The sequence below is a fragment of the Nematolebias whitei genome, chromosome 6, assembly GCF_014905685.2.
Source record: "Nematolebias whitei isolate Nwh7 chromosome 6, NemWhi1, whole genome shotgun sequence".
In the NCBI taxonomy this organism is placed as follows: Eukaryota; Metazoa; Chordata; class Actinopteri; order Cyprinodontiformes; family Rivulidae; genus Nematolebias; species Nematolebias whitei.
Genome location: NC_056503.1, coordinates 33,558,137 through 33,580,026, shown reverse-complemented (window position 1 = coordinate 33,580,026; position 21,890 = coordinate 33,558,137). Strand labels below are relative to the sequence as shown.

Below are 21,890 nucleotides of genomic sequence, written 5' to 3'. Positions count from 1 at the left end.
AATGTGTTTCAGATGACAGAGAAACAGGAGGAACTGAATTCATCTCATGAGAAGAGTAGAGTATTCCAAGAAGAACTTGCAGCACTGGAGAGTAGGCTGGCTGAACTGGAAAACATCCAGAGCAGCAGGAATGAGCAAGAGAGATGCATTCAGTCTCTTAAGTCCAAAATCCAGGCAAGACTAAATATTTTTGCATAAAAAAAATACAAATGGTGACAGTAGTCACATTTGAGCTTGTGATATGGACTCGTACAGAGCATTTTTAATCACCATGAAAGTAGAATACCTTTTTTAATATATATATCTACTTTAAATGCATTTTTTTTTTCATTGTTTGTGATTTCATCTCTATTAAATTCAGATACTGACTGAAGAGCTGGAGTCTGTGAGAGCAGATGGAGCCAGTCTGCTGTCTGAGAAGGAAACCAGCAGTCAGGCCCACACAGAGGAGATGGAGACGCTGCAGCGCAGAGTGGCGTCTCTCAGGGAGGACAGGGATCAGCTGCAGGAGGCTCTGGGTGGACTGAGCGAGCAGGAGAAGCAGCTCAGAGCAGAGCTGGAGGACAGAAGACAGATGGTACATCTTTACAAAAACAAAAATCACTCATTATCTAAAAAGTGCAGCTCAAATGGGCTTTAAAGCTAACCTAAAATTATTATTATTATTTTTTAAGTACTTTAATTACATTTGTGAATCTAATTACAGATCTCAGCCACTCAGGAGAAACTGAACCAGCAGGAGCAGTGGAATATGCAGCTGCAAACTGAGAGAGAAGAACAAGAAGCCACACTGCAACATGAAGTAGGTTCAGATTATTTACAGCACATCTGAATAATTGGCCTTCATTACTTCAGTAACAAGTGACAGTACAAAATCATTTTCATAAAACTTTAGAAATATCTGATAACTGATTCTCAATAAAAGTGATTTTCAGTAGACAGCAGAAATCCATCCATTATCTTTACCCGCTTATTCCATTTTGGGTCACGGGGGTCGCCGGTGCCCATGTCCAGCAATCACTGTGCGAGGGGCGGGGTACGCCCTGGACGGGTCGCAAGTCCATCATAGGAACACATAGAGACAAACAAGACAAACAACCATTCACTTTCTCACTCACACCTAGGGACAATTTAGAGTTACCAATCAGCCTAACATGCATGTTTTTAGTCTGTGGGAGGAAACCGGAGCACCCGGAGAAAACCCACGCATGCACGGAGAGAACATAGACAGCAGAAAATAAACGAGTGTTCCTTCTTTACAGATTGGAGATTTGGTGCAAAAGTTAAAATGTGCTGAATCAGAGAGAGATGCTCTGATGTCTGAGAAGGAAGCCAGCAGTCAGGCCCACACCAAGGAGATGGAGACGCTGCAGCGCAGAGTGTTGTCACTCAATGAGGAGAGAGATCAGCTGCAGGAGGCTCTGGAGGCACGAAGAGAGCAGGAGAAGCAGCTCAGAGCTGAGCTGGAGGACAGGAGACGGATGGTACATATTTACAAAAACAAAATCACTGATTATCTAAAAAGTACAACTCAAATGGGCTTTAAAGCAAACCTCAAAATGGTTTATAAAAAATAAAAATAAAAAAGGAACTTTAATTAAATTTGTGAATCTACAGATCTCAGCCACTCAGGAGAAACTGAACCAGCAGGAGCAGTGGAACTTGCAGCTGCAAACTGAGAGAGAAGAACAAGAAGCCACACTGCAACATGAAGTAGGTTCAGATTATTTACAGCACATCTGAATAATTAAAAAAAAAATCTGTTTTGGTTTCAGTAACAATTGACAGAACAAAATCATTTTCATAAGATTATATTATTATGTAAGTATTAACTAATATAATATATGATCTAATATATTGATTGATGGACACATTTATTACGAGAGTCCTCTGAAAGAGCAGCGTTGAAAAGAAGCACAGCTGAGGTTAAATCAGGTTTTGCTACTTTTCAGATAAATTTGATTTTTGACTAAAAGTAAATATTTAAGGTTGAAAGTACTGTAATTCTCATGTTATAAAACACACATGTCTCTAAGACGCACATAAATCGTAATTTTGTGCATAAATGAGACACTCCGGTTACTAAGCTGCGAGCATCCATCCACCATTCATTATCCAAAATCTGTGCCCGTCTCCAGCAGCTGTATGTGCAGGTTTTTCTTGTATAAGATTCAGCCACCGGATGGCATTTCACAGACTATGGGTCACTTTCAAAATACAAACGCAGACTGCATGATCGTCAGAAGTCTTCATGATTCTTCGCTGTCTGACTCATGGTTAAAGCCATTAAACCTACAAAATGAACACAAGAAATATCTAAGCATAATCACTGGACACAACAGTGCCAAACACTTATGTAACCAAAATTATATATTAAAAAAAAATACCAGTAAATATTACCCAGAAGTCTTATCGAGGTCATGTGACCGGGAGTTGCATAGTACCGGTAGAATACGGTAAATATTCATTAAATTTGTACCATTGATTTTTATAGTTAAACACTTTTTGGTAACAGCTGCTGTTTTAAAATTTACTTTCTAAATAAATTTGACGTGATTTCTGTTCAGCGGAGCCCACATGAGGGGGAAAAAAACACGTTTACCGTACACGGAAAGATGTCGCACAGAAAGAATTGTAAAACGTTTGTTAAAATATGCAACAGAGTTGACTGCTTTAACAATAAATGTTGATGACTTCTGCTCAGCGGAGCTCATGTGACCCAGGAGGAGGGAACAGCCAGTAAATGTTTTTTTTTTTTTTCCTGAAAAATGCCTTAAACATGGCTCCAAAAAAAAAAAACTGTTACTTGAAAAAGTCACTCATCACTATATTCTTCGTCCTCCTGAGCACTAAAGTCTTGTTCGGAGTCAGAATTTAAGAGGCTCAGTAAAAACGTCATCACTCACCGCCTCGCTCTCGGCAGCCGTTTCCTTCTTCAACAGCCAGATCGATCACTTTTAACTTGAAAGCTGCATCATAAGAAATTCTCTCTGCATTTTCCATTATCGCTGCAGATGAACAGTTCTGTGCATGAGGCGCAAAATACGGAAACTGATCTAAAGAAATTAATGCAGGTCTATCTTGGGGAATGGTCCTCGAGAGTACCTCATTGGGTCTAAGGTTGGATTTCTTCTTCTGGGAAAATTTCACATTCACAAGAAAAAGTGGTCAAACTCCAAGCCAAATATAACTCACTTCAGGAGAGAGAAAGTAGTGGCTTATACACCAGTAGATATGGTAATTACATAAGCAGACTTTCACAAGTCAATACCAGTAACTGATTCTCAATGAAAGTGATTTTCAGTAGACAGCAGAAAGTAAACGAGTATTTATTCCTTATTTACAGATTGGAGATTTGGTGCAAAAGTTAAAGTGTGCTGAAGCAGAGAGAGATGCTCTGATGTCTGAGAAGGAAGCCAGCAGTCAGGCCCACACCGAGGAGATGGAGACGCTGCAGCGCAGAGTGTTGTCACTCAATGAGGAGAGAGATCAGCTGCAGGAGGCTCTGGAGGCACGAAGAGAGCAGGAGAAGCAGCTCAGAGCTGAGCTGGAGGACAGGAGAGAAAAGGTACACATTTACAAAAAAAATGCAGATTATCTAAAGAGCAGCTCAAATGAGCTTTAAATCAAACTTAAAAATGATATTTTAAAAAAGGAACTTTAATTAAATTTGTGAATCTAATTACAGATCTCAGCCACTCAGGAGAAACTGAACCAGCAGGAGCAGTGGAATGTGCAGCTGCAAACTGAGAGAGAAGAACAAGAAGCCACACTGCAACATGAAGTAGGTTCAGATCATTTACAGCACATCTGAATAATTGGCCTTCATTACTTTAGTAACAAGTGACACAACAAAATCATTTTCATAAGACTTTATTATTATGTGAGGATTAACTGATGTATAATCTAATATTGTGATTGATGGACACTTTCACTTCGAGAATGCTCTGAAAGAGGAGCGATGAAAAGAAGCAGAGCTGAAGTTAAATCAGGTTTAATGACTTTTCAAATAAATTCTGATTTATTTGTTTTTTAAATGACTACAAGTAAATTATTATAATACACCTAATTGTATTATTATTTAATGTATATCTTGGACCCTTGTATATGGTTTCTTTTTATAGTTTATAAATTTTACTATAATTTATCTATTATTTACTATAATTTTACTGTTTTTGGGTGTAGCTGGTACCTTGAGGTCACTGTTTCATTCCACATCTTGTACTACATGTGATTTAAATGACAATAAATTCACCTTGAATCTTAAATCTTTAAGCTTGAAAGTAAAAACATTTCAGAATAATTTACCTAGTTTAGTTTTAAATACAAGTCTTGAATCCAGTTGTTTTTCAGTGACACAAATACTGAATGCTTGTCCAAATATCTTGTTTTTTCCCAGCTTCCTTGTCTGTTTGGTTTAAACTTTATAAAGTTGCAGAATCAAGTTTGCGTTTAACGTTTTCACATCTTCTTTACTTCGCTGCTGTTAACAGTCCTTCTCTGTTCCTGCATCAGGTGCAGCAGCTCAAAGAGCAGCTGCAAATAAAAATGGAACAGAAGACTGAAGCTAATGCCAGTCTGCAGGTTTGTCGATTGTTTTACTTTTTTCTTATTATAACCTGTATCTAATGTTCATTCAACCTTTACTGTATTTTATACAGGTTAGTCTCAATACAGCCTGGTGCAACTTACTGATTGTTTCTGCAAGGAAGAGTTTGGTTGTTCATTAGTTTTTAGAATGTGGCAAATTTGCTCCGTTTTCTTCTTGTTGCTTGTAACTTCAAATATTTTGGGAGTTGTAACTAGATTGCCTACAAAAATGCAACGTGAACGCTTATTGCTGAAAAACTTGCTGAGAAACAGCTGAAATTAGCTAAAGACATGAGGAATTATAGCTGAAATGGAAGAGCAAGCCTAAATTAGCAAAAGAAAGCAGAAACAGCCGAAATGAGCTAAAAAAAATGTATTTTCTGAAAAAGCTAAAATTTGCAGAAAATGGCTAAATAGTAGCTGAAATAGCAGGAAAAAGCTGAATCTAGCATAATTAAGCTGAAAGGAGCATAACGAACTGAAATTAGTAGATGTTAATTAGGCTGAAAGTAGCAGAAATTACAACAAAACCTCGGAATTTATCTGAAAGAAGTCAAAATTAGCTAGAAAATGCTAAAAAGCTAGCTGATAAGGTAGAACAATCTTAAATTATCAAATGAAAGCAGAAAGAACATGTTTGCCCAATTAGGCTGAAAGAAGCAGAAATTAGCACAAAAAAGTGGGAATTCTCTGAAAAAAGCTGAACTTTGCAACAAACAAACAAAAAAGAGCTAAAAAGTAGCTAAAAATGCAGAAAGAATCTGAAATTACCAGAAGGAAGTGGAGATAACACATTTTTTGCTGAATTAGGCTGGACAAAGTTGAAATGAATGCAAAAAATGTGTAATTAGCTGAAAAAGTTAAAATTAGCATAAAAACTTGAATAGTAGCTGAAATAGCAGAAAAAAGCTGAAAGGTGCATGACAAGCTGAAATTAGCAGAAGGAAGTTGGAAGAAGCACAAAAATGCTGTAGTTGGCAGAAGGAATCTGAAAGGAGCACAAAACAGCTGAAAGTACCTGAAAAAAAAATTGCACAAGCTGAGCGTGAACAAAACGTGAAAGGAGCAGTTAAAGGTTGTAAACAGATCTAAAGATGTGAAGGATGTAAAATGAGCTCCATTCATTTTCTATGAGAAAAAAAGTGGAGACAAGGCTAAATATTTTAAAAAGCCAAAGTTGCACCAATACCAAGTCATAGCAGGATTGCCCTGAAAGAGCTGAACATTTTGATATGATTTGTTGAAATGGCACCAAAATTGTGGAACGAGAAAGATGCTGAAAAACGTACGGAAGACAATTGGATCACGATAGTGTTAATGCTTCATGAACATTCACACTATTAAACCTTAAAAAGCTGCACTGTGACTGAATAAGCAGCATCTTCAGTCAAGCACTGAAACTGGGTAAAGGGTCCTGAAACAACATGTTTCCACAATATAATGTACAAGATTGTATTCTTATTGACCAGTGACATAATACAAGTTTTACTTCTTTCTTTTTTTTTTAAGTTGCTAAATGAATCTAAATTGACCATCTCCACCCTGAAACAAGAGCTGAACACTTCAGACCAGCACACAAAACAAGGCGAGGAGTCCGTGTCCTCACAGCTGCAAGACTCTGCTTCTCAACTCCAGGTAAACTATTTAGCGCAAACTCTCATCTACAGTCAGATGAAAGGGACGAGTCTTTTCTGATTGGACTGTGCTTCTGACACTAATGAACTCTCATCGTTTCAGGAGTCGTTTGAAACGCTGCAGGATTTTATAGATACTTATTCTGGGTCTAGCGCTCTACACCTGCACAATCTTCTCATAACGCACAGTTATTTGAAGCCCTCTTTGGTGAAGACTCTGCCAAAAGCCACAGTAAAGGTCCACAGTGCCGTATATGAGCTGGGACTGAAAACTGTGCAGAATTTCCTAACAATTCAGGTACAAAATAATAAAGCTTCCATGCCAAACGTTGTGAATGTGTTTTTTTAACCATTCATGAACTTGTCTTGTGCTTTGCTTCCTTAGGAAGAGCTCCATCTGCAAGCACTTTGCTGCAGAAAAATGTTTAAGGAGTTGGTGAACAAAGATTTGGCCATTTTTGAGGAAAGGCGGCTGCAGGATCTGCTTGTGTCCAGAGCGCATGCCCCCACGTACTCTGTCAATGATATTGATTTCCACTCACTGTGGGAACAAAGATTCTCTAAGCTGCTGGAAAAACGTCAGCTTTACGTGCAGGTAAGCATTGCCGCCTTCAAAACGTCGTCTCAAGCTCTAGTTTTACTTATTTTAACTTCATCGTGAGGTGTGTTTGGTAAACCTGTAGGCTGCAGATTTTGTTATTGGATCCCATTTTTGACTAAACAGCAATTTATCAATCATTACTGTTGTGCATTTTTGTTAACAAATGTTTTATTTGTAGAAAATGGACAGCATTTCGGACAAGTTCTGGGACATCAAGGCTTCTTGTTGCCTTAAGGAAAATGCAGAGATCTGTGAGCGGGAGAAGGTTAAGGATCAAATAGAGAGAGCCATCCACAGTCAGCCCTTCAGCTTGAGCGTGCTGGACAGTATTCTGAGCAAAGAGTTGGATCGCAGGTCCACAACTGCCCAAACCAGCACTACGTCACGACAGGTGGGCTTTCAACAGGGACTTTTCTGTCAACCTCTTTGAAGAAGGATACTGGTTTAGATAGAATATGGTAGTCCCTCGTTTATAGCGGGTGTTGGGTTCCAAACCCCCTGACAATAAGTGAAAATCTGCAAAGTAGCGATGTTATATTTATTTTAGTATTTATATACAATAGTCCCTCGCTACTTTACGGTTCATTTATCATGGACTCGCTCTATTGCGTTTTTTCCAAATAAGATTGGATGAGCCTCACAATCGGCATGGAATTTTTATTTAAAATAAATTATTTTGAATTATTTAGCACCTCCTGCACCTTTGTGCAGCCCAGAGCTGCAGAAAAGGCTTCCTCCTGCAGCTAATCAACTGATTTCCGTGCAGAGCGGAGAAGTGGGCGTGGCCAAGAGTTCTTGTAAGTGGCAAAGAGCAGAGGAGGCAGAGAACCGAAATCATGACTATATGTGCAATTTTAGAGAGTTTAGAAACATTGTTTATAATATTGCAAGAGTGTGGGAAGGGTTTAAAACCTGTTTATACACTAATTACACTAAAATAAACTATTGCTTACTACTTGTACTACTATTCCTACTTCGTGGTGGTTTTTCACTTATCTCGGGACTTCAGGGTACGGATCCCCCATGATCAATGAGGGACTACTGTATAAATTTTAAGGCTTTAGAAACCCTTCCCATGCTCTTGTAATGTTGTAAACTCTTAAACCTACATCATTTTAACAACCTACGTACAGAACCGTATATGTAGCTACTAAATTTTACTCACCAGCTAGACAGAACAACACAGCGGCTCGGTTCCGGTCTGACAGTTCCTTTTCTGCAGACTTACTTACCCTGCAGCTACGAAGCCCACAATCAATGTTCTGAACTCTTAAACCTATTAATTTTAACAACGTACTTATATGTAGCTACTACATTTTACTTGCCTGCGCGACCTTACTCAGAGGTCCTCGTGGGCCGGCTACAATCGCTCAAGATTCACGGTCTGTCTGGAGGTCTGGTTCTGGTCCCGTTCAGTGGGTTCCGTGCGGCTCTCTGGATCCATTGGGCGCTGAAGTCACTGTAATAAGCGTCAAACGTTTTTCTGATCAGATCAAAACTTTCCCTCTAGTATTTCAGCAGAAGGAAATGAGGCTTAAAGGCGGGGCCCTGTGTGCTTCTGTGAAATGTAGTCGTTATGAGTGGGTATACAGTGTAGGCTTATTGAGAGAAAAGATGGCGGCATCTGTCCAAAGTATATTAGTTTTTCGTTGGCTTTTTACTGTGCTGTATCCAGTACTGTCCAAATCATGTGAGTACTATTAAAGTTGACAATCGTGTCCTGTACAATTTTATTTTATTTTTTCTCGTGTTCAGTCTTTGAAAAATCATGACAGAGCAAGTCCGCAAAAGACGAAGTAGCAAAAGACTACTGTATTTCCCAATTGTGGACAAAAACCGACTGAATTAAATCTCATTCAGTTCGTATGTAAGAACCTTTTTTTTATCCAGATTTACTGCAAAATTGTTTGACTGATTTCTTTCTACATGCCTCCATGCAGCTCGTCGTGAATGAGTACAACAGGGTTTTGGATGAACTAAAGCAGCTGGATGTTCAAAGTGAAACTCAGCTCAGAGAAGAGAGAAGCAAAAATGCCACTCTGCTGCAGGCACTGGAAGGAGCTTCTCTGAAAACAGAAGTTTCCCTGCTGGAGGACAACCACAAACTGGTTCTGCAGCTGCATCAAGCAGAGGGAAACATCAAGGCAAGTCTGCCACCTACAGAAAATAAGGGCTCATTCTCAGATTGTACTGACATTTTGAAGGTATTAATAGTGAAAGTTAAATAAGGTGTGTGTGTGTGTGTGGGGGGGTTATTTTACAAATATGCAAATAAATGTCTTTATCTGAGTTTATTAGGTGCACATTAGAAAAAATGGTAGCAACTTTAATGTTTGTTACTGATGAGGCAAAGAAAAACTGACGAGACTCCCAGCTGTTAACAACCTGCCATTGTTTAGCAAAGTTTAATCATTTTTATTTTCAAAGCAGTCAAACACGTTTAAATCAACAAGTGTTTAAAGGTGCCATAATTTCTACGTCAGAAACTAATTCTACTACATAACTGGCAGTTGTTTATTTCACCAACCTGTTTTGGTTGGATTCTTTACGCACTCCTTTCTAAAAAGAAAAATGCATTTGCAACGTAACAATTTATTCATTTTAACAAAAAGTTACAGCTAATTAAAGTTTATGAGCAAAATTTGCCTGAATTTACCAATAAATATGTCAAATATTTTCTCATTTGTTTCATTTTCCTCATAAATTTACAAATTGTCAATTCAGAAAATATAAAAGGAGGAAAAAAACGTGTTGATTATTTTCTTATTGTAAATGTTTACCTCAATCAAGGTTTTTTTTTTTCCCTTCTCCTTAATGTCTATTTTCAGTTGTGGCCAAAAGTTTTGAGAATGGCACAAATTTTGGTTTTCATAGTTGGCAACTTTTTTTACGACCCTTTTATCAGATGTTTATATAAATGGTAAATGGACTGTACTTGTATATCACCTTTATATCTTACCAAGACACTCAAAACTCTTTACATTACAATATGTGCCCTCATTTACCTATTCATACAGCACGCTACTATTTCTATACAAAGAATAATCAGTGCTTTAGATCGCATTCATACACTGATGGGACACATCGGAGGCAATGAGGGGTTCAGCGTCTTGCCCAGGGACACTTCGGCATGTGACTGCTGGTGGAATCGAACCCCCAACTCTTGCATTTGAGGACAACTGCTCTTTACCTTGTGACATGGCGCTCCATCATGCTGGGAAACCCATTGTTCATCTCCAAGTTGCTCCTGGATCGTTGGGAGAAGTTTCTCTTGGAGGATGTTTTGATACCTTATTCATGTCGGTGTTCTTGGGCAAAGTTTTGAGCGAACCCACTCCTCTGGATAAGAAGTCACCCCACACGTCAACCGTCTCATTGCTTCACTGTTAGCAGGACGTAGGACTCATGGTAGTGCTCATCTTTTCTTCTCCAATCATTTATCCAGATGTCCCAAACATTCTGAAGAGGCTTTATCAGAGAAAACAACTTCACCTCAGTCCTTTGCAGTACAATCACTATACTTCCTGCAGAAGTCAGTCTGTCCTTGATGTTTTTCTTGGAGAGAAGTGGCTTCTTTGCTTCCTTTTCTTGGCACCAAGCCATCCTCCAAAAGCCTTCATCTCACTGCGCGTTCACACCTGCCCTCTGCCACCTGATCTCGTAGCTGCATTCTCTTTAGGAGATGCTCCTGATGCTTGAAGATCTTGGATGCCCTGCAGCCTTCTTCACTGTGACTAAATCATTCATTAAAGTTCTTTATGATTGGATAAATAGTTGATTGGGGTGCTATCATACAAGCAGCAATGTCCTTGCAATTCATCTGATCACTCTTCAAGACGTCTGTTTTTATTTTCTGCTTTAGATTCTGCATGCACAGATTGAAGAGCTGGAAGAGGCTCGGACAACAGCCAATAACCGTGTGTCTCAGCACAAGCAGGCCACTCAGCTCTTACAGACAGAACTGCAGGACACACGGGCAATCGTCCAAGAGAAGGACGACTCAATCACTACCCTGAAGAGTAAACTACGAGAGTCTGAAGTATGTACTGGTATTTATTTCTTTTCAAAACAGTGCGTTTGGGTTGAGTTATTTATTTTAATGTATTAAAAACTCAGGTTGATCAAAGTGTTTCACTTTAATTCAAAAGAAATGTTAAAATAAGACAGTAAAAGCATTCAAACTTAAGACATTAAGAATAAATGGAAACAAAATCCAGAACATCATGAAAAACATCAGCTCCATCTTCAGTCTCTGCTCAAATCAAAGGCCAAGAGAAAAATAATGAAATGATTGACAGCCTTTAATGTTTCAAAAGAGAAAAAAAATGTTCCATAGACCTTTCACTTTGATCTGAGCTGTTGTAATGATTTATTTATTTGTCCTGGTTTAGAAAAAAGAATCCCCCAGTGCCGTGGAGCTGGAAAATCTCCACAACAAGCTGTTCCAAACGGAGCTGAAGCTCTCTTCAATTACAGACGAACATCAGCAAGAGTAAGAGCACAGAACTTGTTGAAAGATTTATTTCCTGTTCTGCAGTTTTTCAATTTGTTTTTACACATTCCTGGACAATAACCTCCCAAGATGGTCCTCCCTTCAAGGCCAAAATTAACCAGAAAGCAAAATAAAAATGATAAAAAAGCACTGCCTAAGAGTTCTGTTCCTGTCAGGATCCAGAGGATGAAGTTCATGTTGAACGAGAAGGAAGACTCTCTGAGGAAGACGAAAGAAGCTCTGAGAAAGTTACAGCAGCAAGGAGAGGAATCCTGTAAGTCTGATGTGCCTGTGGCTTTGTCTTTAAAAAATAAACAAGTAATTTCACAAGTTTTGTTATTTGCACCGTGAAGTGAGCACATTTTTTTAGGCTGAAAAGATCAACAGTTTAAAGCCTGAACTTCACTGTTTCTTTCATCTTAACTATTATCTTTAGAAAGACGTCACAAAAACTAATCATACTTTTAGTTGCTGACTGTGTTTGCACTTTTCTACATTTTACTGAAGAACTAAATGTATGACATTGCTAATGCCTAATGTGAATACTTATTAAGCATTCACACTATCATCACTATTGTGATGATGTGTAAATTCATCAAATGTGTTTTTCCTGCTTTCTTCTGCTAGTTTAGGCCTTTTCTTTAACTTCAGCTACATTTCAGCATGTTTTTAGTTAATTTCAGCTGTTTTTCAGCAAGTTCTTCAGCAATAAAAATTCACACTGCATTTTTGCAGGAAAATCAACTCTCCACTCTGTAGGGTTTAGGAATTTTTAGTTTTGGCCAAATGGAAATACTATTGTGTAGATTAGAGCTGGGCGATATCTCGATAGTTTAAAAATATCAATATAAATTTTTTTTTGTGATATAAGTTGAGACTATATCAATATAAAACATATTTTTGTTGGAAATCCTGCTGTCTTTTTTTCTCCCACGTGGCCCCCTCCTTCTCCCTCCTTGAACACAAACCCAGCCCCTCAGCTGCGCTCCCCTCCTTCCTGCTTCTAAGAGGTGGACGGGCGGGAGAGGAGACTCTTAGCACAAGTAAACACGGAAGATATATGAAGAGCAGCTGAACAAAATGAAAAACAATGACTGTTCTTTTGGAGATGGTTTGAATTGAAATTGTCAGATGAGGGGCAAAAGATGATTTCTGTAGACTGCTGAAAACAGTCCCGACGAAAGGTCAGAACTAGAAATCTTTTTCATCATTTAAAACAGAGGAGTGGAGAATGAGCATGTGTGAAGCTGCAGGTCTGAGTGGTTTTTTTATTTATTTTTTTTATCCTCCTCTGAAACAAACCACGGTTCAGAACTCATTTGGCCGTGCTGTGCCTTATGAGAGGAACTGTGAGAACAGAAAATGATATTAATTTTGGTCCATATCGACCAGCCCTAGTGTAGAATAAGGTTCATTTGTTGTCATAAAATGTCAGAATTACATTATGAGCAACACAAATAAAACTTCAGTGTCCTTTGGATGTACTGTTTGTCATTTAGCTATTTTTTTATACAGTTTGGAATGAAATGCTTTAAAGAGTCCAAAACTGAAAAGGCCGAAAGCATTAATGTTGTTCTTATATTGACTTTAGTTCTGCAGGGTAAGGACCTTTATGACAAACTGACCAATCCCAGAGGTGTAGTGATCGAGAGCAGCATCGGGCTGGAAAAGACCAAGCTGGAAGAGAAAGTCCGACAGCTTCAGCTGAAAATCACCGAGCTAGAAAGGTAAAATCAACTACCGTATTTCTCAGACTACAGAACACACCTGTCTCTAAGCTGCACATATTAATTTTGTACATTAAATAAGACGCTCCGGTTATGTAGCTGCGTGCATCCACCGTTCATTAGGAACTATGCCCATCCTGCTCCAACAATGTGCAGCTTTATTGTTATAGTACAAGAATCAGCCACCAGATGGCGTTTCACAGACTATAGCAAGTCTGTATGAAGCTTCGCTGGTTATGGTCTACTCATGGTTACAACCATTATACTTTCAAAATGAACACTAGAACTCTCTAAGCGTAGTCACTGGACAGAACAGTGCCAAACACCTACGTAACCAAAATTATTTAAAAATTATTTATCGTAAATATTACCCAGAATTCTTATTGAGGTCATGTGGACCAGAAGTCAAATAGTATCATTAAAATACAGTAAATATTCATTACGGTAAATTAATACCATTTATTTTCATTGTTAAACAGTATTGGTAACAACTGCTGTTTTTAAATATACTTTTCTAAATAAATTTGACGTAATTGTATTTTATACAAAGGCACGGTTTTCAACCATGAACCTTGGAGATATGACAAAATCGAGTCTTCTCCCCCCCCCCCCCCCCCCCCCCGCGCTCCGCCTATTCGCTTAGCTCAAAGCTTAGCTTCTCAGCTTAGCTGCTTTTAACCATCCAAAAACGTTATTTTGGACGGTTAAAACTGATTTTAAAGAGAAAGGGAGGGGTCAGTGAAAAGCATCAGAGCTGAGCCTTTTGTCATCCAGTGTCTTCAGTAGAAAGACACGAAGAAATTATAAAGCTGATAAATGAAAATGAGGTTAATAATTTTCATTTATCATGCGATTAATTGATTTATTGTTTATCACGACAGGCCTAGGTGGAGTTATGGTAGGGAATTTGAAACCCTGAGCAAGAGTCTTCGTACATTTGGATACCTGACGGCATTCATTCTGTCACAAACGCCTTCCCCCACTAGAGTGGCGGGATGCTGGGATCCCCCACCTCCCAGCTCTGTCAAAGGAAAATGTTAGTCATTGACAGGACGTTACAGAGAAACAGCAGGAAATTTGTCAAAGTAAAATATATATATTAAAAAAAACTTGAAAATTATTTAAAAAAAACAAAAAAACATAAATATGATGCTCCTGCATATAAACAGCAGGGTACAAAGTGTGAGGGGGGGGGGGAAAGTAGAGGCTTGTACACTGGCAATTATGGTAGTTAAACATTTCACTCTTTTTTTCTTGTTTTCTTTTTTAGAATAATTTTAAATATCACAATATTTTCCACTCTGATTTCAGGTGTCATATCAGCGCCAATATTTCATGTGCTAAAAAAATTATTTTGGGTTGTTTTGGTTCGTGTTTGCCAAAGTGAAAGATTCACACACAACTCGTACAGGGCTCCCCATGACTGGAAATCAGGGAAAACCTGAAAATTGACTTTCACATTTCCCAGGATGGGAATTTCAGAAAAGATTTGGGCACTTTGAACACTGATCTGCTGATTAAAAGATGATCTGTGATTTTGGCATGTACATGTATTAATGCTAGTATTCTAGTAACACTGAGTCTATGTTCTGCTGCTACAGTATCCGTACTACGTGGCTCAGTTACTTTAAAAAAAATGACACCAATTTGTATCTCCTTTCATAATGGTCGAGCGTTAAGTCACTCACAGCTACAGTTAATCTTTTGCCCACCACTAAATTCTGATCATTTTGTGTGACTGAAATTTCATTATTTACTCAAGGAAGCTCTGGGGTTTTTGTTTTCATAAAATGCTGGGAACCCTGTCCTAATCCACACTAAGGAATTGACGTATTCAAGTCCAGTATTTTTGCATGATCGGCTAAAATAGTTTTGTTTTTAAATCTTAAATATGAAAAGTCTGATCAATAACCAGTAAATCTAAAAGTTGATCATTCCAAAGGGCCTGTAGATTTTGTCAGCTCTGTGCTTGATGGATTTATTCAACTTCAAACTAAACACACCTGAAAGCAAATGCAGTTTGAGATGAAATGAAAAGATGCAGAGAGGGAGATGATGAAATTGTTCAGCAGCAGCTCTGATCTGTGTCTCCTCAGCTTGATGTCCAGTCAGCAGGCAGACATCAGCAAGTGGAAGAACAGAGCCATCAAGCTGAAGGGGAAGAGCAAAGCTGAGGGCGACAAGATGGCCTCACCCTCTACTCCCACAAAGAGGGGCTTCTCCACAATGGCAGACTCTGACACCGTCCTTCACGCTCCCAAAAAATTTCTCCTTCCTGCTAATAAATTGCTAGACTCCCCCAAAAGGGATTTGGCGACTCTCCGAAAGGCCTCGGACTCGCCAAAGTTCTTGGTTCCCAAAAGCAGTTTCTTTGATACAAGTGAAGGCTCAGAGCTGCTGTCCAGGAGCCGTCCCAAACAGTTCTTTGATAACTCTGCCCTTGGAAACATCCCAGGTAAGCCACACACTAAGAGCAAAGTTCAGATTATTTATTTTTAATGGGGTGCTGTTGTTATCAGGAGTAAGTATTTACCTGCAGCAGACTAAGTGCTACCATTTTGTAGACTAGATAGAATGGTCTGCATGACTGCAATTAGAACTTGTTTGTTTTTTACTATTGCAACTTAACGTGTCATTTTTGAAGAGATTTTGCTTCTTCCCAATGAACTCAATCAGCTTCTTAGACTACAAGCATGTCTTAAAGACATAAAAACCTGGATGACCCTAAATTTTCTCCTTTTGAATATAAACAAGACTGTGGTTTTAGTTTTTGGACCTGAGCGTCTTACAAATACATTTTTCGGTCTTTCACCCTCCTTGGATGATGTCATTAATCTGGCCTCCAGCTCTAATGTTAAAAATCTTAATGTTGTTTTGATCAGGACATGTCTTTCATCCCCCACATTAAAAACGTTACTAGAACTGTCTTCTTCCACCTGCGAAATATCACTAAAATTAGAAACGTCTAAAACTTACGCAGAAAAACTGGTTCATGCATTTGTCACGTCTAGACTGGACTATTGCACTGGTTTATTATCTGGGTGTCCAAATACTTTTAAAAATCTTCACTTAATCCAAAATGCTGCTGCCAGTTTTAACTGGAGTTATATATATGTTTCTGTTGAGGGCCCTGAATTGAAAAAGGAGTATTCTCAGTTCAAACTGAAAAGTGAAGTTTCAAACTTTTAAGCTGTATTTGTGAGTTCAACTCTCATGCAAATCACTTTTTACCCCGACTCCCAAGAGTTGAAATGTGGCTTTAGCTTGTTCCACATGCACGTTTTTGTCACACAGAGGGTTTATTTTTATTTTTTGTCAACTATTTTTTTTTTTTATTATTACATGCAGAAATGATGAGTTGACAGAAATCTTCAAAAGCACCATGGCATGTCTAAAGCCCTGTTTTATTTTCTCATTACAGTTTTAATATAAGATAATAAAAATGTAAAAGTCATGCGATGGTAAACTCCACAGTACATTTGTTCAAATTGCTATTTGTTTTTTAAGTTTTCTTTTTCTGTGGCAAAATTTAGCTTTTATACATTTAGCTTGTCTCACGGTCTGCATTTTTCATGGTTCTTCCACATGGAGCTCAGTGCGCTCAGGAATTCTCCACATAACTCGACCTAAAGGACATCTGCCTTTCAAACTCCCAGCTCCTGGTGCATCGATGTGGGAGCCTCTCCACAAAAAGCACGTTTTAAATAATCTGCTTAAATCCAGTCCAGTTTATTGAGTGCCGCTGTGCTTCACCACCTGTGTGTGTGAACTTGTTCTGCAAAGCTTGATTGGAACAGATCGAACTGACAGTCCCACACGCTGCAGATGTTTCTTCTAACTACTGTCTTTGTTCTTTGCAGATGCAGCTGTTGGGATAGACAAGAAGGAGGGCGAGTCTTATTCAGTGGAGTTCGACATCAATCAGTGTCAAAATCAGTGTTCTCAACAATGATCTACAAATTATCTGTTTTATCTAACTAATTCCGTTTGTGCATTTTTAACCAGATTAACTCTAAATAAAGTTTTTGGTTTAGCATTTCAGTCCAGTGGCTTGAGTTGAAAAAAAAAAATTTTCATTTTGACCACAAACATAAATTCAACCATTTTCAGTGGAAACGCTTTATGTTCCAGGACCTGTTTAATCTATTGTAATAAACTTTTGTAAAATACCCTAAAATGTAGGAAATAGTATCTTTTTTTCAAAATTTTCTGGGGGAGGGGAGGACTTCACCCACCCCATCTGTGAAAATATTGTCTGAACTGGTCCATGGTGCAAAAAAGATTGGGGACCACTGCTTATATTCTGCCTCCTGCTGGTATAAAGAGCTCATTAATCACTGCTGCAGCACAGAATCCCTTTTGAGAAGCAGTACTTTCCAAATCCATTTTAAAATTACTTGATGGGAAGTTTACATAAAGACACAGAAATGCTGCAGATTTTTCATGCGTTGTATTTTGTAATGTTTTTGGAAACAGTGGAGTTCAGATTTATACTTTGTTCAAACTTTTTTATTTTTAGATGCATAATTTTAATTTCTATTCACTCTGCTCTGTAGATAAACATTCACATACATTAAAAAAAGCCAGTTACTAAACGTTACCTAAAGAATCTTTACTTCATCGAGGTCTACCATCCTGAGCAAGCACAATGGCGACAGTGGAAAGGATACTTTTAACAGGAAGAACCCTCCAGCAGAACATGAGGCAATCTGCTTTGACCCGCTGCGTTTGAGAGGACAGGAAGGAGAAATAAACTGAACACAGAATGGCAGGTCCAGGTGTAGACGCACGCATACCCCCTATTGGAAGAAAGTAAAAAAAAAAAAAAAGTGTCCATGATAGAAATACAAAAGGGTTGAGTGGAGCAAGTAAAGACTGCAGCAGAGAGACGATGTGGTCAATTTGTCCTCCCAACAGTATAAGTCTGTAGCAGCTAAGGGATATCTCAGGAAACCCAAGTCAACACTAACTATAAAATTTATCAAAAAGGAAAGACTTAAGGGTCAGTTAGTTTGACACATTTGACAGAAAACAAATATCAAAATCAAATAAGTGCGCAGGACAGTTTTCCAAAGTTTGATTTTTGATGTGAGGTTAAAGTCAAAAATGCAGAAAACTGTATTTTTTGTATCCCACATATAAATGAACAAAGAAATGACAAGTCGTTTTTTCATTTTTTGATTCTCAATGAAAAAAACAATTGAACGAAAGGTACACTGACCACTGACCCTTAAGCCTAATCTTAAAAGTTGACAATGTGTCAGCCTCATGGACAGAAGATGGAAGTTGGTTCCACAAGACGAGAGGAGCCTGATAACTGAAAGATCTTCCTCCTGTTCTACTTTTGGAAACTAGGAACCACAAGTAAGCCTGCAATCTGAAAGTGAAGTGCTCTGTTAGAAAAAATATGGAGAAATAAGATCTAAGATAAGATGGAGCTAGGTTGTTGAGGGCTTTGTAGTTTAAAAATAAGGTTTTGAATTCTCTTCAGAATTTGACGGAGCCAATGGAGAGATGCTAAAACTGGACATATTATCTACTAACTCCAGTTAAGACTGGCAGCAGCACATTTATTGGGGAGTGGTGGCGCAGAGGTTAGAGATGGGCCTGTGATCGGAAAGTCGTAGGTTCAACTCCCCAGATTGACAACATCAAAATGGGTGGAAAAGGTGAAACATTTGCCCCACTCTGCCCATGAGCAAGGCCCTCAACCTCCACCATCTGTTCCCAAAATAACAGGTCTCTTGAAAATGAGTTCTCGTAACTCAATGAGACTACCTGTATAAATAAAGGGTAAATTAAAAAAAACAATTTTGGACACCCAGATAACAAACAGTCCCGCCTAAATGTGACAAATGCATGAACCAGTTTTTTGGCCTCATGTTTAGACCAGATGTTTCTAATCTTAGTGATATTACACAGGTTGAAGAAGGCAGTTCTAACTTTTTGTTTTAATGTGATGTTAAAAGACATGTCCTGATCAAAAATAACACCGTTGTGTTTTTTTACATTAGAACTGGAGGCCAGATTAATGCCATCCACAGGAAGTGAAAGGCTGCAATTTATTCTAAGACACTCAGGGTCAAAAGCCAAAAGCTCAGTCTAACAGCCCAACAGGAGCAAGTCTCTAAAGCAGCTGCACTCCGTTCACTTTTTCTTGGAGGACATAAAAAGGAACGTTCTTGTGTTTCTGCAGTGAGGCACTTCGTTCATTGGAGGGCAGCAGATCTACATCACAACAATTTGTAGATCATTCTGGACACAACCCAGTTTAAACCGTCTTAGACATAAGGTGCAAAAGTTGTGTTTGTGCCATTTTCCTCCAGGAAATAGCCTAAAGCAAACAAGAAATCTTCAAAACAACTGATTGTTGTAATTTTTTCTATTTTTATGGGAAAATGCTCGTTTCTTCATCACTTGGACAGACAAACATCATACTGAATTCTTCTTGACATTGCTGGAAATTAATTTCAGACTAACTGAAGTGGAAAACATGGAGGATGAATATGAGAAATCAATCTAAGGCCGAGAGCAGAACAGGGAAAAGTAACGGATAGGAAGGGAAATGGATGACCACGAGAGAGGAGACACAGGGTCTTTCATCCAGCCCACAAAGCCAGCCTTTCATGTATGGAATTTGGCAGCCATTAATAATACATACAGCTGAGTGGCGGAGGTTAAAGTTTAGGGTTGAGAGTTACAGTGCTCATCTTCACAGTCGAGGAGCCTGACATTCTCACTTCCTCAGTGAGGCTAAATGCATAATGAGCCATGCTTTGAGTGAGTGTGCTTGTTTCATAGAAGGTTGCCTCAGGAGGCCAAGGCAGTTTCAGTTTAGGTTTTATTTTTTGTAAAGTCCTCAAGCAATTGTGAATGTTGGTGTGCAAGTGTTATTATGAAAGTGGGAAGTGTGTGGCCAAAGAGACAATGACCGAATCTGAACAGCAATGAAATCACTGTTGCAGCCAAAACATAGGAGCAATTCATCTGCTGATGTAAGCTACTACAGGAGTGCACGTTTACACTCAAATAATATTTGAGTTAGATGCAAGAAACACATTTTATTCATTCAGAAGAACAAAAGAACATACATTTTGTCCTTCCTAGTTCTTCCTGCTGCTAATAATCTCTTCGTTAAGAAATCAGGTCTCTCTTGTAAATGAGTCCCTGAGGCTCAATGGGATTAACCTGTTTAAACAAAGGTTGAAGGAATGAAAAAATAAGAGACTTAAGAAGGTTAAATCATTTCATCTGGACCAGTTTCTTTACTTGGGTGATTGAGCCTACAAACATTTTTTTTAAATATAAGAGACGTGTTTGTGCATTTGTGTTAAGATTTTTTTTTTTTTTTTAAATAAACTAGGATTCTACTAATTGTCCCTCGTCGTGGAGCAAGGAGGGAGAAATGGAAATACCATCCCTCTGTCCATCACTTCACCCATCTTGTGAACTGGATAACCTGGAAAAATAAGCAAGGTGACAAATTCCATTTTGGTGTGGTTACATCAAGGCGTAAACAAAGGTCACCATCAAAAACTGGGTTGCAAGTTCAAAATCCAAGATGGCCACCACCATATATAGAGCAGCCACCGCTATCATTTGATGAAACTATGCTTTCTAGTTTTTCTATTGCTTAAAATTATACTTTCCTCCAATTACTGGGTTGGCCAAAGATTAATCTATGGTGGCCAAGGCCACCACTGGCCACCCTCTATAGCTCAGCCTTTGCGCCTGGTTGTGTATCAAATTGCTCCCTCCACTCTCCAGAATCTGTTACTGTGCTGCCTTGGACAAGCAAAAAACAGAAACTAGCTTAATTTTTACACACTAACTCCTACCCACTTGAATATCTTGCATCAAAAACATCCAGGTTTACTTGCATTCCCTGTTCATTCCCAGTCCAGAAAAACGCTCTTCTTGAAAAATTAAATCGTTCATACCACTTGTTTTAATTAGGAGCTCTCTTGTTTCTTGCAAGAAGGAACATACATTGAGTGGTTATATGATCGTATCCAATGAAAACAGAATTTACACAGAAAATTCTTCAGTTTTTTTTTTTTACTAAATCAACCACATTACTTAGAAGGTTGCCCTTTGACATCCTGCTGTAAGGCTTATCATGAGAGCTTCTTTGAACCTCTGGTATCTGAAAAATTGACCCACTTCTATCTTTAGGGTCTGAGCAACGTTTAGGGCTTAAATGTTTTTAAATCAAGTTTTGGTTTTAGTTGACTTCACATAAATAATTTTATTTTTTTTAGCTAATAAATCAAGTTGTAAAATCAAAAGACAACTAAACTGCATTACATTAAAAAAGATAGTTCAGCTTTTGAGCTGGATTCTATTGTAAAGTATGAACAGATAATATCTTACCTGTTGTAGATGGCTCTTTAAATGACCCCAGTTTGACCTTGTGACCCCAGACAAGATAAATGCTGTCAATATGAGAGAAGAAAATTGTAAGCTTAAATAAATTATTAGATCAGGAATATTGCATATATATGTATATACAGTAGTTCCTCGCTACTTCGCGGTTCGTTTTTCGCGGACTCGCTTTATTGCGGTTTTTCAAAGTAAGATTGGACATGACACAATTGGCTGACTGATAGATTTTTTTTTTTAATTTAAAATAAATTATTTAAAATTATTTAGCACCTGTGTGCAGCCCACAGCTGTGGGAAAAGCTTCCTCCTACAGCTGATCTCTGCGCAGAGCGGAGAAGTGGGCATGGCTGGAGGCAGAGAGCTGAGATCATGACATTTTGTGCTCTTTTAGAGCGTTTAGAGGTTAGAAACATCGGTTAAAATATTGCAAGAGTGTGGGAAGGGTTTAAAACACCTTTACAT

The 21,890-nt window shown here is 38.4% G+C and overlaps 1 protein-coding gene across 1 annotated transcript in view; it reads left to right on the top strand.

Annotated features, from left to right (window-relative positions):
• cenpe (centromere protein E) overlaps window positions 1-16,996 on the top strand; it is a 53,835-nt gene extending 36,839 nt beyond the window's left edge. The window contains 18 exon segments of the mRNA XM_037677819.1: window positions 13-174; window positions 362-577; window positions 707-802; window positions 1,263-1,484; window positions 1,618-1,713; window positions 3,347-3,568; window positions 4,537-4,584; window positions 6,100-6,225; window positions 6,328-6,522; window positions 6,610-6,819; window positions 7,004-7,216; window positions 8,766-8,969; window positions 10,688-10,864; window positions 11,217-11,317; window positions 11,494-11,591; window positions 12,909-13,044; window positions 15,141-15,499; window positions 16,905-16,996. Coding sequence (XP_037533747.1) covers window positions 13-174; window positions 362-577; window positions 707-802; window positions 1,263-1,484; window positions 1,618-1,713; window positions 3,347-3,568; window positions 4,537-4,584; window positions 6,100-6,225; window positions 6,328-6,522; window positions 6,610-6,819; window positions 7,004-7,216; window positions 8,766-8,969; window positions 10,688-10,864; window positions 11,217-11,317; window positions 11,494-11,591; window positions 12,909-13,044; window positions 15,141-15,499; window positions 16,905-16,996 — 2,973 coding nt within the window.
• Window positions 16,997-21,890: the final 4,894 nt, after the last annotated feature.